The sequence below is a fragment of the Phasianus colchicus genome, chromosome 4 (genome assembly GCF_987193195.1).
Source record: "Phasianus colchicus chromosome 4, bPhaCol1.hap1.1, whole genome shotgun sequence".
Lineage (NCBI taxonomy): Eukaryota > Metazoa > Chordata > Aves > Galliformes > Phasianidae > Phasianus > Phasianus colchicus.
The window spans coordinates 8234739-8253109 of NC_143439.1; the positions used below are offsets into that span (position 1 = coordinate 8234739).

The window sequence follows — 18371 nt, forward strand, 5'->3', positions numbered from 1 at the left end:
CAGTTTTTCCTTTGAAAATACTGAAAGGACTGCATTAAAAACTGTGTTATGAGATGCTGACTTTGAGATTTTGCTCATTGGTCCACAAAATGAGCATGATAACATTTGAAATGTGTTTTGGAAACTCCTGACTCATCCTATAGTGGGTAGATATCAATTCCAGTTTCAAATTTGAAACTCGAAATTCAGTAACTTGAATGCAAATAAATAATGTGATGTAATTTATAGATAAGTGATACGTTTTTCAAAACCACATAAATCTTCTCAACAGGTAAAGCATACTGGGACTGGAGAGGCATGGTTGCACCAATTCCTGTGAAGGAGGATGATCAGATGAGCCAAAAAAACGTGAGACTGAAGAAGGTATGTAAAGTGACTGAGTGTTAGTAAGGATGGATAAACTCTGCGGACATTACAGATTAGAAATATTTTAATAAACTTCACTTTCTACATAAGAATTTATAGTCTAGATAGTGTTATCAAAGCACAGTAACAAAGCTCATAGTTAGAGCAGTAGCCAAGTTTTTGGGCCAAAACATAACTAGCTTAGTAGGTATTCTTCAATTATTAGGAGAACCATGCTCAACCAATTACCATGGACAAACTAGTTTTTCACAGGTTTCCAGAATTTACATCATCATGGAATGGCTATCGTTGTTTTGCAGATTTGATATTTACAATGCACATCCAAAAGTGTAAGCTTTATCCTAATGCCTATTAAGGATGAATTTATTTGACCCAACCTCATGAAATGTAGCGTGCTAACTGTGTAGCTAAAATTACCATACCTTTGTAGTGATTTTAACATGTATTTCTTAAAAATATTTGAACACTTCAAAGATGATTGATTCTCAAATTTTTGTAGTTACAAATGGTTATGTCCATAAATAAATGTGTATTTAAGTTTTGTAAATATATGGCTATGCGAAGTCCTTGTATGGTTTTGAGTTACAAAAATTAAATGTTAAATATACTCTGAGATAGCATGCAGCTGCTGGATATAAATTCCATACTTAAATTTTTCTCTTTGACCTTAGAAGTCAATAGGTCATATAATCATTGAATGGCTTGTGTTGTAAATATATTTAGGCTGCTGGAAAACCCTTGTGAGGTCTGAAAGGCTGGCAAGAAACAAGAGTGGAAGGTTTCCTTTTTCTTTAAATGTTTCTTTTGTTCTTAAAAAGGAAACTGTGAATAAAGAGAATATAGGAGATGAGAGGAGGTTTGATGACTTAAATTGAGTCAGACAGGATTCTGGGTAGTGGCAGTTGAAATTCTATCACCTCTTGATCTTGGAGATGTTATCCTTAAAAGTATCATATAATTATAGCTGCTTTTAAATGATTCATCCTCAGATAAATACAGTTGGATAATTGTTCTCTGTATTCTTTGGAAAGCACTGTGAACATAGGCTTTGTATAAACGCAAACTTTTATTTCTTTACTGTAATTCAGTCCTATTTGTAAACTGTCCTTAGACTGTTAATTCATGAAAAGAGAGTGACTTTGAACAGATACGTTTTTATCTGATAAATCCAGGACTTTCCTGCTGAAGGCGACTGTACCATTTACATATACCAGATATGTTTTTTACCTAGTTATTATTATTTCTTTCTTTAAACACTTTAGTACTTCTGTGGGAAAACAGCTCTAGTCTCTTTTGGTACTTAGAAACCTTAATCAGCTTTCACCCTAAGTTTAGGGATGGCTAGTTTGTACTGACTTTGTATCATGCCAACATTGTCATTCGGTGTTACAGTTCTTCTCCCTTCTTGACTTGTCACGCCCACTCCTGCCTGAATCAATTGTGTCCACTGTCAGACTTTATCTCTCTGGACTGAAAAAGGTCAAAATACTTCTTGTTTCCTCTCATCTGAGACACCCTTCATTGCACTGATTATTCTAGCAGCCGTTTTTCTGCACTTAATGCAGTCAGTGCTTGAATGCTGGGTGACCATACTGATGGACAACTTAACGCTGCACGTGATAGCATGGCTTTCTAAGCATATTAAACATATCATGTTTGTATTTTGGGGAGTCCTCATTCTCTGTCTTAAACTGTGTTTTACAAGTGAGTATTTGGAAGTTAGCTGCAAAATGGTTCCTCATATTGTTGCTTCCGGTTTGAAAACTTTACTAGGAAGTATGGTAGTCTGAAGATCTCTCAGATGATACTAATCCATGAAGACACAGAGTTTAGAATTTAGTTTAGCAATATTGAATGGAATTATTGAAGGTAATATGCTTTGGGAGGACTGTTTTGGTAATATTTCATTAGATATTTTGTTAAGCAGCACTAAATGGTGAGAATGATACAAGATTCCAGGGACAGGGACAGTGGCAGCATGTCTCTATAGGTAATTCAATGAAAATACAGTATTTTGAAGTCTATTGTCAATATTAATGGCATGCTCAAGGATATTTAGTCTCAGATACAAGCTTAGATTGATGGTGACTAAAAGCTAAATGAAAGTTTGCCTGTTATATGTCCTTATCAACATTGTAGTTCAGCCTTAAGAGGCTAACAAGAGTTTCAACAGTTACAATTTATGTTAAGGTCATTTTAGCTATGCTGAAAACAATTGCATTAGGAGGAAACAAGGCTGACTACAGTGTAGCATTTATTGAAAATATTCTTATCCTAGCAAGAATAAGCAAACATTTCTTCTACAAGGAGCAAATGACTGATAAATATACCCTGCCTTCAGGCAAAATCTGAAACTCTCCAGCTGGTGTGTTTTCCTCCTGAAATGAGTTTCAATGGTATTTTTGTCAAGAATAATTTCTCAAGGCCTAGAATGTCTGCTGTGGGGAGAAAATGAGAAAAACAGAAATGCTTACTCACTCTTGAAACCAAACTTGCAAAGGGTTTACTTGGATAGGCTGAAGTTGAAAATCACTGTGCTGATTCATTCAGGGCATTCTGTTTTATATGACTTTCCAGCAACCTAAGTGAATCCTTAGCCATTGCACTAGACTCTTGATTTTGTTTTGCAACTGAAGAAAACTAAGTTACAAAATCTTGAAATGTTCTGATGTCATGAGTGAGCCTGCACTGAACTCATGATCCAAAAACATGATGGTACTTTGTGTAGATAACATAGCTAGGATGCCTCCTCCACAGAGGCATTGATGATAGGCCTTCATTGCCAATGCAGTTAGGTTGTTCTTATAGCTGATTCTGAAGGACATCCTTTAAATTATTTTTAACTTCAAGTCAGTTTTCTATTTACAATAGCTGTACTCCTGGTAGGTGAGTTACCAAGTTTACTTGCACTGCTTCATGGCATTTATATGTGATGAAATCAGCTATAGTACCTAATCTAGCAAGAAGAAAATCTATTAAAATATAGACAAGAAGTGAGGAAGAAAGACTAGAAAGCATGCACAGACATATTTGTTACTCAACATTTCACATGAACAAAGATGTTTCAGAATATTTGCATGTCTGACTGTATTTTATTTAATGAGAAGAGACAACATAGATTGGTATGACTTATGAATCTGGGTAAAACAGTGACAGTGCTCAGAAAGTGCCTGAAGCTCTGCTTGTCTATATACAAGCATTTGTTGTTTCTTTAAAATGGCTTTTATGTATATTCTGATAAATAAAACCAGTAAGAGTAGTTCATTAAACTTTAAGATATGGTTAATAAAATCTTTTCCAAAAAGGTGCATGAGAAAGAAAGATTGCTTGTAGATAAGGTATTAGCACACCAGAATATCTGTTTTTTAGTTATTGATTTTTTTTCTTTGGGAAAGGGATATAATAGTGATGTTTTAAGTACTGAGATAGCTTGGTTTGCTTGTGATTTTCACTTTACTACAGTCTTGCACTCAACCTAAAATAAGAGACAGTTATTTAAATCTGAAGCTCTTTCAAAGCTAGCTGTGAATTAGCTTGAATTATGATTCAAGGCTGATAAAGAGTTCTACTGCTTATCATGCAGAGTGGTTCCGTAGTTCAAATTCACCAGTTTAGACAGGATATCATAATAATCTGAATTGAACAAAATGTGAAACATCCTTTTCCACTCTATGATCTCTGATTTAAAATAGAGTGATCAGCTTCTATTTTTCTTATTGATAAATGATGCAAGGTTTAATGTTCCAGCATGCTACTGTAGGTGTTTTTTCTGGGCTACCTGGTAGACTTGCCAGAAACTCTTTGTAGATAGTCCAAAACATCATCTTTAATGCACTTTCTCTTCATTCTTAAGATTAATCTTAACCATATTGTCTGTTCAATAGTTACAGTCATTAAGTACTGTGACAGTTATCTATCATGCTAATCAAAATCAATTCATTATTTCCTCATGTTACATCACCTGTCTGTATTTCTCTATTGCCTCTTGATTTTTTTTTACTGCAATTGGTAACTGTCTGGGCTAATGATTACCCTGTATCAGTGTTCATCATCATGGGACCTTGAAAGCAAGACTAAAGTCTTGAGTTTCTATAGCATGGTACCTAATACTGGCTATAATAAACAAGGTAGATCTTTTCTCTGGTTGCAACCTAGTCACCTCTTTCAGTGCTTCATACAACTCTCTTCAACATCTTCTGGGATGCTGTGATCTATGGTTTCATTTCTAATGTTTTATTATTATTATGTTGGCACAGAAGACTTAAAAGGCTTTTCAGTCATCAGAACCACAAATTTTAGAATGCTGCATTTCAGCTTCTCCTCAGTTACAAAAATATTAGAAATGTTACTCATGTTTAAATTATTTTTATACTTTTTGCAGATTAATGAAATGATTGTGTCCATATCAATTCTCTTCTACTAAGAAAACTGTTACTATTCGGAAATAGTTCATGTATAAAAGAAGAAGCAGACAAGCAGAACTAGAGTCAGATAAATTAGTTTGCTACTCCAGTTCTGGAGTAGGTTTCCATGCAGACGTTATTCTTAAATAAAAGTTACTTTTATTCCAGAATAATTATTCTGCTCACAAAACAGCATCATCTCTGAGACAAAGCTGAGACTTCTAACACTTGGTAAGTTTATCTCTGAATTCCTGCTGTGCAGATGGCACAGTGGGCTGGGGAGCAGCAGGACCGGGAAGCAACAGAGAAGTTGGCAGGTTGGTGAAGAAGATAACAGGTGGCTTGTGAAGTGGAAGCAAGGTCTTTATTGCAGGCCACACTTGTCTCAGGCAGAATAAAACTTTGAATTCATAGGAGGGAGGCAGCCTCAGATGAAAGCATGTACAAGCTGCTGGGCCACTGTCATAGTTTCAGCTGGGATGGATTTTTTTTTCTTCAGAGTGTCTGGTACAATTGTTAAGTTTTGATTTGTTAGGGGGAAAATAATTGATATAAACAAACTGATGTTTATAGTTGATGCTAAGCAGTGTTGTATAGAGTCAAGGCCATTCTCAGTGAAGGGCTCAAGGAGATTGGAGGGCACAGTATCAGGACATCTGATTTAAACTGGCCTGAGGTGTATTCCATATCATATGACATGATGCAGAAGGAGTTCTGAAGGGAGTGGGAGTTCATCTTGCTCTATTTGCTCACTGGGGGCTAGGTAGGCATTAGTCTGTGAGTGGTGAGCAATTGCTTGTGCATTCCTTGTTGTGTGCATTCATAAAAATATATATATTCATAACAGTTATATCTTTTCTCTATCTTAGGAAATAGTTTTATTTCAACACACAAGTTTTTTTTTGTTTTTTTTTTTTTTTTTTTTTTTAATTCCCTCCCCTCTCCCACTGGGAGAGGAGGGAGTACGTGATTGTGTGGTGCTTAGCTTCTTGCTGGGTTAAACCACAAGACTTGCATAGTGGAGACTTCAAAGATAGTTTGGGAAGTAAAGGAAAGGAACTGTGAACTTTTGGATGGCCACAGGAAGAAATAGGAAATTTAGAGGGAGTAATGGTTGCTTGAAGTATGTCTGCATGCTGAGAAGGTGGACCAGCACAAACAGAGGATTGTAGAAGAAAAACATTATTTGCAGTCTTCAAATGAAACAGGCTTTCCTTATTTTTTTTTTTTTCCTCCTCTCAGCAACCTTATCAGAGTACAGATTGCTGCAATAGCCAATTAAATTCTTTCTGCAATTGGGAGGTAGGAGGCTGAACTCAGTTGGCAAGTGGCTCATCATAATGTGAAGTGAGAACAGCTCCCTCTGATTCGAACACATGCTTCACTGTGCTGTCTTGTGTGGAAGATTCTGAGAAGATAAAGCCATTTGATTCCTTTGTTGTAGCAGTGTATCAAATATCATGGCGACTGCAGATTGCCAAGAAAACCTCTGTGTATATTTCTCATCTACTTTTCAGGGATTGATGACATGATTTTCCTTGCAGTTAATAGGGCACATACTTCAAACTAAGTGGCGAACTTACTTAAAGAAAGTAACATTAGGTATATCATACTTTAAAAAGAATGCTTAAGAAAGTAAGGTGAAAAATAGCTTTCTCCCTGCTTCATTAGGTTATGTGGGTAGCAGACTGCAGATCAAAGGTTATCTTTTAAACTGTCCATTTTTGAAATAAGCAATGATTACATATGTTCGATACTTTATTTTTTTTATATCAAATATATTTAGAGGTCTGGTCCTGGCAAATCCTTATCATGTGTTCAGTAGTGTATTAATTTCCTTTATCAGGATTACATAGCAATAAGCACAGCTGGAGAACCCAAGAATAGCTCAGATGATGTCTTGTAGCATTAGGTAAATCTCATGTTCATTACTAAGATATATTTGAAGCAACTTAGGAAGTCATCAGGTATATATATTTTGCACTGAATTAAGACATTTATACCCAGAAATGTGCAAAATCACTTTATGGTTGTACATTTGCCCAGAAATTCATTTTTTGAGAATGGCTCTTGAGGTCTTATGCAGATAGTATGTGTATCTCACTTCTACGTCCACTTTTTTTCTCCTATTTTCTCCTAAGTAGCTGGTATTAACACTCAGACTGTATAAAATCATCAATTCACATCTCAATTACACAAGAAGTTTAGTCTCATCTTCATATTAAATCGTTCATGGTGGCATTATTAGACATTGTCTTGATATTACACAACATGAAGTAAAAGGTAGGCTACCTGCCATCATACACTTCATATGCTGGGCAGGGTTTCCAAATGAATGAATGGGACTGATAAAATGATGGGTATTAAACACTTTAAGTCTGGAAGGAATCATTTTAGGACTCAGATTCTTGGGTCAAAAACAGGTGTGAAAAATACCTATTTTACCAAAATATGGTAAAATAGTATGAAAACCACTTGAACTGACCAAGGCTGCTCAGTAATAACAGACAACTTCTTAAATAAACGACCACAGAACCACATAACTATAAAAACCAGAAATTAAATAAGGCTATTCCTGATAACGCACGTTCATTTTAACTCTCCCTGGAGATAACATTTAATTGATTGATGATAATCCAACAAAATTAAAGGATGTACAGAGCCAGGCCCTCTTTCTACAATAGCATTTACTTGAAATGTAGTAGCTTTGTTAAAAAAAAAAATGTATTTTTTCTAGCATTTGGGTAACCAATCCCTCAGTGGATGAAATCTGCAATACAAGTCTGTGCACTGACTTGCAAACTTAAAACTGGCAGCCTTTGATTAAAAAATGGTAATCAGCGTCTCACATTTAGGCTCTGTGTGTAGATTTGCTAAATATCATTCTTGAAAAAGTGGTTAAGATATACTTAATGCATTGCCAGCATTAATTTAGCACATACTACTAAGATTTTTTTGAACTAAATCATATTTTGTTGTTTGCTTATCAAAACTTTCTGATGGCTGCAAAATTAATGAAAATGTTTGGTGCAGCAACGTACTCTTAAAGCGTATACCTGGATTTTTTCTAAATTTGGCATTTTAACACAGTTCAGAATTTAGAATAATTATGATTAGTTTTCTCAAATTCACTCATCACTAAATGGACTCTAAAATATAGTAGGAGGTTGTGCATTGGAAAAAAAAAAACAGCTTAGGGGTGAACAGGAAACATCTTCATATCTGCATGTCTTGAGACAGATAGCACTGTGGAGAGAGGCTGAAGTCAGGAGTTAGTGACAATTAATGACAGAAGCCAAGCAGATCAGGCCAGAAGAAGAATCAGAGGAAGTGTTATGCTATGAACTGGGAGAATAGCATGACTGTGAACTGGTCTGAGATAACAGGAGTGGAGCAATGTAGAACCTAAGGTTCTACCTAGGCTAGTATACTGTTACACGTGAGACTCTAGTTTCAGTTATGTGAAGCGAGACTAGGGACCATGATGTAGCCAATAGTGTGTGGGATGGCAGCATGGAATCAATAGGACTTGTCTGTGAGTTGGATAGGTGCGAATCCCCTGTCCTTAACTGACAGGGAGATTCCTGATATCATCTGGATAATCTAGTTGGAATACACTAAGAACATAAAAACATTCATGTAGCTGGCTGCTTATCAGGACATAGTTCTTACTACATCCCTATTGCATGCATACCTTAATATTGCATGCCAATCAGACTGTCCTAAAAAGAAAAGGTGTCTGAAAGGTAAAGTGTGAGATTGGCAGAGATCAGCCTTTCCCCTGCTTTCAAGATTTTATTGCAGCTCAGTTAGCTTTTAGTTAGATCTCATGATACTGAATCAATGGGTTGTAAAAACAGTATGTGATATTCATCAGTAAATACAGCATGAAAATGTATATGAGAAAAGCCATATTTCATACTAGAGAAGGGCAAATGAGATGGGTTATAGTTATTCCATTATATCTTGTTTTTTCTCTTTTACCAGAGGATGTATCCTTTTTAAGAGTTAGCCAGAACAGAAATACAGCACAACAAATACTAACCAACCTCATCTACACAAGTGGTTCTATGAGGAAAAACATTTTGTATTTGTGTGTTTTCATATTGATTAAATAAGACAATGCTAGAATTAGAACCAAAGGTAGATAAACAGGGAGTACCTATCATCTAATTCACTAGATCTTTCGTCTCTTCTGTCTTTCCAGATAGACTTCCAAACCAACAAAAAGAAACGTGCTGCATCGGGTGGTAAACTAGAAAGGAAAAAAATGAGGTGCTTTTTTTCCTATTAATCTTTTGTTAAAATGGCAGATGAAACTGACTTGTTTTCAGATGTATTTTCCAATGTTTTTTCTTAGTGAAATTCATATTTAAACTGACAAAGCAATTAGGAAGCATGAATGGGTCTTAGTCATGCATTTACATTATTTCCAATAGAATCTATAGATTTTCAATGTCATTAAGTTGCAAAACCTCAGCATGACGATTCTGGTTCTGGTTCATATGGTCTGATGAAACAGATCTTTTTTTTAATATCACCGTGTCCTCAGAATACTGGGAAAATTCTAGTACCAAGCTATAAGATCAACTAAATCCCAATAATGTTGAAAACTATCTTCAGCTGAAAGTTAAAGCTGTTGTGTCTGTCATTACAGCTTCTCTTTATGCATCTATGTTGTTTTACTGTCATATTTTGTCTTCTGTGAACATCCTGAGTGAATAATTTGGGATATGTCTTTGAATTTAAGCAGTGTTTCATCATCTTTCCTATTTATGTCTGCAAGAATTATAATTAGTTGGTCATCAAAATTCTAGACAGCCATACATTGATTATGTATATTCATATCTTCAGATTTTATTTGTATAGTGATAATTTCTGGATTAGGAACATACTGACACTTGTGAGTAATCACTGGGCTCCCGTTCAGTGTTCCATCTGTATTCAGCAAAACACTTAAGCATATGCTTAATTTTTAACTTTAGCTCAGGTAAGCGTACAATTGCCTCCTTTTCAATTCAGCATGGCATTTTAAGTATGTGCCTAACTTCAGACATATCCTAAAATTGCACTAAAGCTAAAATCAAACACATCCTTAAGTGTTTTCATGAATATGGATAGCTGCTGTATTAGGTTTGATGAGATTAACTCTAGACATTAAGTAACAGGAAATGCCTGGCCATAATTTCATTATGGTTCTACAGACAGAAAAGGTAGAACAATATATGTGTGCCCAGATTTTTATTGCTGTGCTGTGTATAGTTAAAGGTTTTTGTAAACTCTTCCTAACCATTAAAGAAAACTGTACCAGGAGGAAATCAAGACTTCGTTCTCAGTCTTCCATTGGATTCAGAATGGTCAATAACAATGTGTTTCATTCTTGAAAAACATTTCAGATAATGTATCTAAATGTGGTTGAAATTACAAGTGAGAATGAGAGGACAATTGGCTACACAAACTTAGAAAGGAAATGAGTAAACTGTATGCAAGCAGTGAGGATGTTACAGTATATAGCATGTTTCTTACAGTTTTGTTTTAGTTTTGATACTGAAGGATTTTATTCACATCAGTAGCCTTTGGTTCAATCCTTTTTCGCTTTTTCTGCTTCAACATCTACAGCTCTTCTGCACTATTTATGTGCAGAGCTCTTTGCATTTTTTATTTCAGATCATCTCCTATTGCAGTTCATGAAGTCTTTCAACAGTAGGCTGTTAATCCTCTGCCGATTAATACGATTTCAGTGGTAATCCTTTCATTTGTTGAATTTTTAAGACATATAATCATTAAAGAATGTGCTTGACAGATTTTCCATTAGAGAAATACAATGAAGTTGGTATGTCTTTAATGTACGTCAGTAGCACTTCATGTTGCTCATTTATACAATTAATTTTGCAGATGGAGCAAGTATGTCTACAGTTAGTAACTAGTTTTTTCCCTTTGATATTACCTTTGAAATTTTTTTAAAGAGTAAGTTATTCAGGGAATTTCAGACCAACCAGTGTTAGAATATCTGTTTGAAAACTCTTTTCACATCTCCATTGTTACTTTTCTCCTGGAATAAGGGTCAGCTTGAGTTCTACCTTGGTACTTTAAAACATCAAATGAGTATGTGGAAAAAGAACAGGATATAGTTTAGTATGTGAAATTTGCATTCAGTTAGGCCATAGGATGTAAATATTATGCAGGAGTTATTCCAGCTCCTTGCATGAGTCTTATCCATATAATTGTTTAAGTTAAATATGTGACTGAAATACTCTTCCGAAGGTGAAATGGAAGGCTTCAATTATCTCATAAAAATGGCACACACAAGTCTCCTGTTATTAGAGATTTTTGTTTGCTGTTGATTGCCAGCTCACTCTACGTGACTATAGTTTTCATACAATTTACTATTTTTTTGTCTTGTCTTTCCTCTGATATTACCTAAATTCACCTATTTCTCACTTTCCTGCTCTTTTATTTGCATTGAAGAAACAATAGGCAAGAAGAGAAGGCATAGGTATTCAGACAGTTAACAGGTGTGGCCTATCATTACTAGGCTGAAGTTTCATATTTGTTTACTGAGGACTCAAACATACTTCAAGCAGAAGGGGGAGGAAGCAGACACCACAAACCTTTAGGAAAATCAGGTCCTGAACTTGGCAAATCTTTAGCTGATTTTGTCACGTATTTGCAGCTTTAAAATGATTTGGCCTTTGCAACAGCCAAAATAAGTGTCCTTTAATCACTTCCAACCTATTAACAGATGGGCAAACAGCTTTTATAAATGGGGCATAAAAAATACTCCAGTATCAGCCAAAACTAATTAGTAGCAATATCTGAACTGCAATTTATAAGTGATGGAAATATATATTAATGTAGATAAACTGATCGTTTGATAGAATGTCCTCTTCAAACATCATGCCTGGTATTTGTTCTGACCTAGAATGTTCTAAACACTCTTTAAATAAAAACATACTTTTTTTTCTAGTCTAGCTATTTTCTTCCAATAAAGCAACAAATTTGGTCATAAGAGAGCTTATTTAGAAGTAGTGTAACTGACAGAAATTGCAGTAAGCAAGTGGTAGTTTAGTATTTGTCTTTTGTTATATATATAAGTGAAAGGACAGTGTAACTGGTATACGACATTAACTGAAGTTAATCTTTAAGAAAAGTACAAAGTTCCTATAAAAGACATTATTTATACACCAGTGCCAGATTATATTAAATACATCTTTACAGTGCAGTATTAATCAGCATATGTAAATTGCATGAAATTAAATTGTGAGATGATAGAAAAATTGCCATATGCATAATTCAGTAGGAAGATCCAGTCAATGCATTGCCATCAGTTCTGCAGAATGAATTTGATTCTACAAACACATTTGTAGTGCAGGCAGCTGCTGTAGTTAAGTGAAGACTTGAATGTATGCTTGATATTTCAAACAAGCATTTGTCCATATCTTCCAGTAGTTGCAGACTCAGAATTGTTCTGAAACATGTTTTCAAAAAATAGAGTTAATTTAATATTTGTTGATGTTAGACTTTCTTTCCTTACATTTGAGTGCTCTATCTTCCATAGGTATCTTCCACCTACATCTCTTTACCAACTTCTGTAGTGATTTGCGGGCTTTCTTAAAAAATCAAACTGTATCTAAAATACAAATCTGATGACAATGCCAAGAAAAGCTCTCAAATTTTTCTTCCTGTAAATTAACAGAATGGGACCTGCCCTCTCACGTAGATAATCATTTCTGATAACCTTTTTCTCAAAATTTGGAAAAACAAACAACAGAATAGAAATATTGCGTGAATTCTTTATGTGCATTTATCTAATAAATCAGGTACTTCCCTTCTTGTGCATCTGACATCATGATGTCCCTGACCTTTGAAGACAGTGGATCTTATCTGTTCTGTAGCGTTGCCCTTGGATGTCCTAATGTTTGAGACAGTAAATAAGCATTACCTGCAAACTGGCTAGACTTGTCTAGAAATGGCCATGGAAATGAGTCCACTAATGGCATCCCCTGTGCAACTCAAGAAACTGCAATTTCTCTGACACCTTGCAAAAAAGTTAATAGGTCGCACTCTGTTATAATTTCTGGGAAAAATAATATTTTTGGTATAGAGCTGAGTTAAGCTGACAGATGAATTTTTTGTTCACTCTGAGAAGATACAATGGGTGTATCAGGTTGTGAGTGGTGAGACTGTGGTCCCACAGTGGGAAGTTATATGAAATACCTGGAAGTTATTTTAGTCAGTGGAGAGGTCAAGATTTATGGGACAGATTTTTCTTTGTGGCACAAACTGAAATGATGAATAAGTGCAAATGATACTTTTTAATTATAAAAAAATGGTCTGATTAAAAGTCTTGCAGGCTTTTGGCTAGAAGGAGAAAGTGCTGCAGAACACCGGAAAATACCTAGTTTGGAATTCATCATCTAAGCTATTTACATAACAACAAAATAAAAATCCAGTCAAGGAAGTAAAATCACAAGGTTTTGAGTAGCACTTAGATCTCTGTATCTCAAGCATTTTTATCTGATTAACACCTTGCTTAATTAAGACCAGGCATCAAAAAACATTTTCCCAACAAATTATATTTCAAGCAGGTTGGTTTAGTCTTGGCGTAATCTGGATGTAGTAAGTAAAACTGCAACTGACTTTACAGTATATAGTTACTTACAACCTTAACTATAAAAATGACTATTTCCTTGAGAAAAAAGAAAGCTCTAAATGTGTTAGATGAGAAAAAATCCTCAGCTATGTTTCAGTTTACATTTCTGCCAGATACACAGCTTCAAATGCAAAATCTAGTGCTTTGATTAACCACTTTAGAGAGTTCACTTCTTGGTTTTTTTGGTCTGTTTTTAATTAAGACAAAATTGATATATTTTTAGGTTTAAATATGATTTTTTAATTTCTCCGTGACAGAAACATATATAGTTCAGATTATTGAATATCTCGTTGGGTCTGGTATTTCTGCTATCTTATTTTGAAAGGAAAAACTCCAATATAGCTTTTCTTTGTATGTTCTTATGAAAAAGATTGACTTTAATACATTTCTATGTACTCATAAAATGATTGTGTTTTTTTTTTTTTTTTTTAAATTTAGTGGAAAATTTCCTGACTAATTTCCCAACACGTTAATAAAAGCTATGAAAGTTAGCATTCAGATAGAGGGATACTTAAGGGTTTCAGAGTGTCTATCTACTGGAGATATTATTTTATATATATTTAATATATTTAATATATATATTTATTTTATATACATTATATATTTATATTATATATTTATATATATAATATATATTTTTAGCCTGACTCAAAGTCATTACTTCAGAAAAGTGGTTTTCACGTTAGTTATGATTTTTAGCAGGCTCCTAGGATGGGTGGAAAAAGCTGTATGTTTGAATAGGAATTGAAAATATTAAAATATTTAAAATAGTAACTTAATCCTTATCATTTACAAAAACATGGCAATTCAGCAGATCTATGCATCTATAACAAAATATTTGTCAAATAGATTTGGATGGTTATTCTGTAATTGTAAATGGTAAATCACTATCAGTTGCATTTCAGTCTTTTCAATATATTCATGTAAGTGAAAGGTTTGTATGTGATTTTGTAATTATTTTAATTGCAAACTGAAATTTGTGTACTAGAATTTTGGTTCATATTTCAAACATTTTTCTACCAAACTGAAAAACAAATTTTCTGTACTTTAATTTCTAGTGATAAATGCCTTTCCCTTCAAACGCAGAAGAAGCTAAGGAAGAATGTAACTCACCCAGAAATCTTTGAAGCTGTTTGTGGTAGTAAAAAGCATCCTAGGAACAGAGAAGAACTTAAAGCAGTCATTTGCATTCAAAGATATGTGAGAGGGTGGCTTGTACGTAGGGCATACAAGAGAGTAAAGATTAAGGTAATGTTTTGATTGTTTAATCCATGTACTGCTTAAATTCCAGTAGAGTAAGAATTATTACTATTTGGCAATGAAAAAAAAAAACTGTGCTCAGCTAGTTTGTCTGCCATCGCTCTTCTGCACCTTCAAGGTCAGAGCTAATTCAGTGATAGTGAGATAGTGAGTTCTCTGCTGGAACCTGTTTCTATCACTTGATTATAAGAATTCTCTCCATTATTTTTAGAAGAGAATAGCCTGTGTGACCTATGATTCTTTTGCCTTTAAATACTCTTGTTATATATGCGTGTTGTATTGTTAATTAAAGGACTTGCAGTTTTTGAGGTAAACAAGCTATGGATACCAGACTGTTATTGCACTCTTCTTCCTCCAGCTCTGTTTTATGCTTGAATTACTGAACAAAAAACATGGATTCTACAGTTTAGTTACTGTTCTTGTTTTTCAGCAAGTATTGCTAAATGAAATGTCATTTCCTGAGAAATGATGCAAGACCGATGCCACAATACTTCTGATTTCAATCTCAGAGTTTATATCAAGTTGGAAGTGCTTATGCATATTGCAGGTTGGGTGCTTGTGGAGGCTGTACAACTTCAGTTCAGATATCATTTTTCTAGTGATGTCTAAGCCCCTTGTCTCAGAAGCATGCCATAAGAAAACTTGTATCTCATTGAAGTAAGTGGGTCAAGTAGGAACTGAGTCATTCATTAAACTATCTATTTTATTAGTTTTCCAAAATCCTAAAATAGATGGTAAAAATCAGGTCATATTATTTGGTAATCATCAACCTTTAAAAATATTCCTTCACTTAATATACAGTTTTTGCTGCTGATATAATTAACAATGAGGTAAAACTACATGTCTTGATATCTACTTCTGGGCTGCAGGAGACAAATATGTATTTTTTCTCCTATGACATACTTTTAATCAAAAAACAAATGTTGAACATAAAGTTTCTCACCTTGTTCACTGTTCCACTTTTCCTCTGTTGAGATACAGAACCTTGTTCTTCCACCCAGACTCTGCAGATAGTATTTTCTATTTTACACAGTTCCTGACCTACTTCTGTAATTTGGAATAAAATGTGTTTATCCAAAAATAGTTTTATCCAATAGTTTTACCTAGTCAGCTCTGGAATGGACTATTTTGTATCAACTCTGTGGAGTTTTCACACATCTGTCCAAGTGTTTACAGCAGTGGAATTTATTCTTGTTTTCTTTTAAGATTTTCTTTTATGCTGCACACCTCTCATTTCCATCTCCTCATCTGTTTTTTTGTTTATTTGTTTGTTTTTGTCACTTCTCACTCCCTTCTTACAGTAATGAAAGTGAAAAATATCTTTAATTACAGTCAGCAAGTCATGGGTCATCCTTACTAGCAGCTGTAAAACGTTACCGTAACATGATGGCACGCATTAAAAGTCGAGCTGGTGTCTTGGATCTGTCTACACCACTTCATTATTGTGAATTAGAGGAGTGGATGGACAAGAAAAAATGTAAGTAATTGCATTTAACACAGAGTTACGTTTATTTTAATTCCAGTAGTCTGGCACTTGTTAAGCAATATTCCATGTCCGCAACACAATCATTTTTTAATGGTTTTTGGTACAAGGCAGACTTCATTTCCCCTTACAGACAGCTGCATTTCTAAGATGTCGTTCCATGACTTCAGAACTGTAGGATTTAGTTTGAATAAAGAGTCTTTCAGTCTTTTGCTAAAGAAATTAACAATATTGTGTCAACATGATGTGAGTTTTAGACCAATAACTGTTAAGTGATTGGCAACAACATGTCATGTTGCAATGGAGGATTTCTAATGACTTGAAAGGAAGGTCCCTTTGCAGATTTTTTGAGCAATCTATGTATTGAAAATTTTATACATGGAACTAACTGTACACTTGATATGTTTCTCCTATTTGATGACTTTCCTGTACAGTCAAGGAAGTGTAATAGAGAGAATACATGTTATCGTTCATCTGCATATTACAAAACTCATAGACAGACACAACAGGTAAACTTCAGTGACTGGGAGGAGCATGAATGTCATAAATGTCACTAGCTTGAAAGCTGCTTTTCTTGATAGTTCTCATGATAAGCAAGCAAAAGGCATTGAAATAAAAGGAAATAGTTGACTAATATCAAAGCTACCTGTTCCTTAACTCCAGATGCTCTGCTCACTGCCTTTTGCATACTTTTGGATATGAATATTTGTGCCATTCTTATTACCCACATGATATGGGAAGATATTAAGGAAAAGAAAAAGCAGTTCAGACTGCAAAAATATAATCTAAATTTCCTTTTTAAGTAATCTGTTGACCTTCAAATTCCTCTTCCAGTGGAAGACATGACTGCTGCATTATAGAGGATATTTAAGATTAGATGAGAGTGTACAATAAATAGCTTTCCTAATAGGAAAAACTAAGAAAACAAAAATTATTTTGAGTTTTCAACTATGCATCAAAACAACAACACTCTACATTAGACTTAGATGCGCTGGTTTATTTTTTCTAGTATAAATTAGCATTTCAGAGAAATAAAAATATAATACCCACTAAAAACTAAAAGTTGATTCTGATAGATTCTTACACCTTTTGAACATGAAATGTATTAATTGCTTACATTTTGATTCCAATTTTCATTCAGTCCTTTTAGTCTACATCCATAAAGTTTTATATCTTTGGAAAAAGTAGCTTCTGGACATTGATGACATAGTCTCAGTGTTTACTTCAAAATTCCATAATCAGGTATTTCTATCACCACATATGAAATACGCATGTATATACTTTAAGTACTATATGCAGAAATTAGTTTTTCCCCTAATATGTTATGAAAAAAATAGCAATAAAACTAATTAACTCCTAGAATGTAGTCTATATCCTCCTGAAAAACTATCTTTTTTCCAGGCTGAGTAGTTCATAACACACTGGGTGATGTTGGCTGACTGAAAAATTTGTACTGCTCTTCATATTTTGATGAAATGCTTTTCAATTGTTGTCACTGGTGCTTTAACAGGAAGTCTTAACATTATACCTTCAAAGCATCTTTGTAGATATGACAGGATATTGCAGTTCAGTATATATTGTCTTTTGTTGTTGTTTTGTTGTTATGGTCTTCAAAAATTAGAGTGCAAAGTCTGACTTAAAAGGCAGATGCTGTTTTTCTGGAATGCTAAATTGACATTAATTTGCTCTTCTTTGATGAAGACAGAAACAGACATTACAGATGCTCACACATAGCATAGAATGTAATTTGATCTATTTCTGTTAACCCTTACAGGAAAATTATTTGTTCTATTAATAGATAGTAAATTTAGCTAGACAGATATCCTCTGTCTCTCAGGGATGAAGATTTTTGGCACCAATTCTGAAAAAAAATCTGTGGGCTAGGTAGATCAGTTGTGGACCTCAAAGTATAGATGACTAAGGGTTTTCATTTTTAATTCATACTTTATCCTCCCTGAGCAGTGCAAACTAACCACACAATGGCTATCTCTCTGAGTTAATGTATTTGACTAAGGTATATTTTTAAATATACTACATTTGTCAAAAAAATAATTGAATGTATATGTCTCTGTTTTTTTTCTAATTGTGCATCTACAGGCATCTCCATCATGACATTATTAGAGGCAATGTCTTACACTGGGAGTTTTTTCACTTTTAATTTTAGGGGCAACAGTTTAATATACTATTGTAGACAGTTTAATCTTGT

At 34.2% G+C, this 18371-nt stretch overlaps 1 protein-coding gene across 12 annotated transcripts in view; it reads left to right on the top strand.

Moving 5' to 3' along the window:
* IQCM (IQ motif containing M) overlaps positions 1–18371 on the top strand; it is a 176195-nt gene that overhangs the window by 101847 nt on the left and 55977 nt on the right. For all 12 annotated transcript variants that reach the window (XM_090138543.1, XM_090138540.1, XM_090138541.1 and 9 more), the window contains 4 exons: positions 272–363; positions 8977–9044; positions 14481–14670; positions 16015–16159. In XM_090138543.1, coding sequence (XP_089994669.1) covers positions 272–363; positions 8977–9044; positions 14481–14670; positions 16015–16159 — 495 coding nt within the window. The remainder of the gene's footprint in view (positions 1–271; positions 364–8976; positions 9045–14480; positions 14671–16014; positions 16160–18371) is intronic.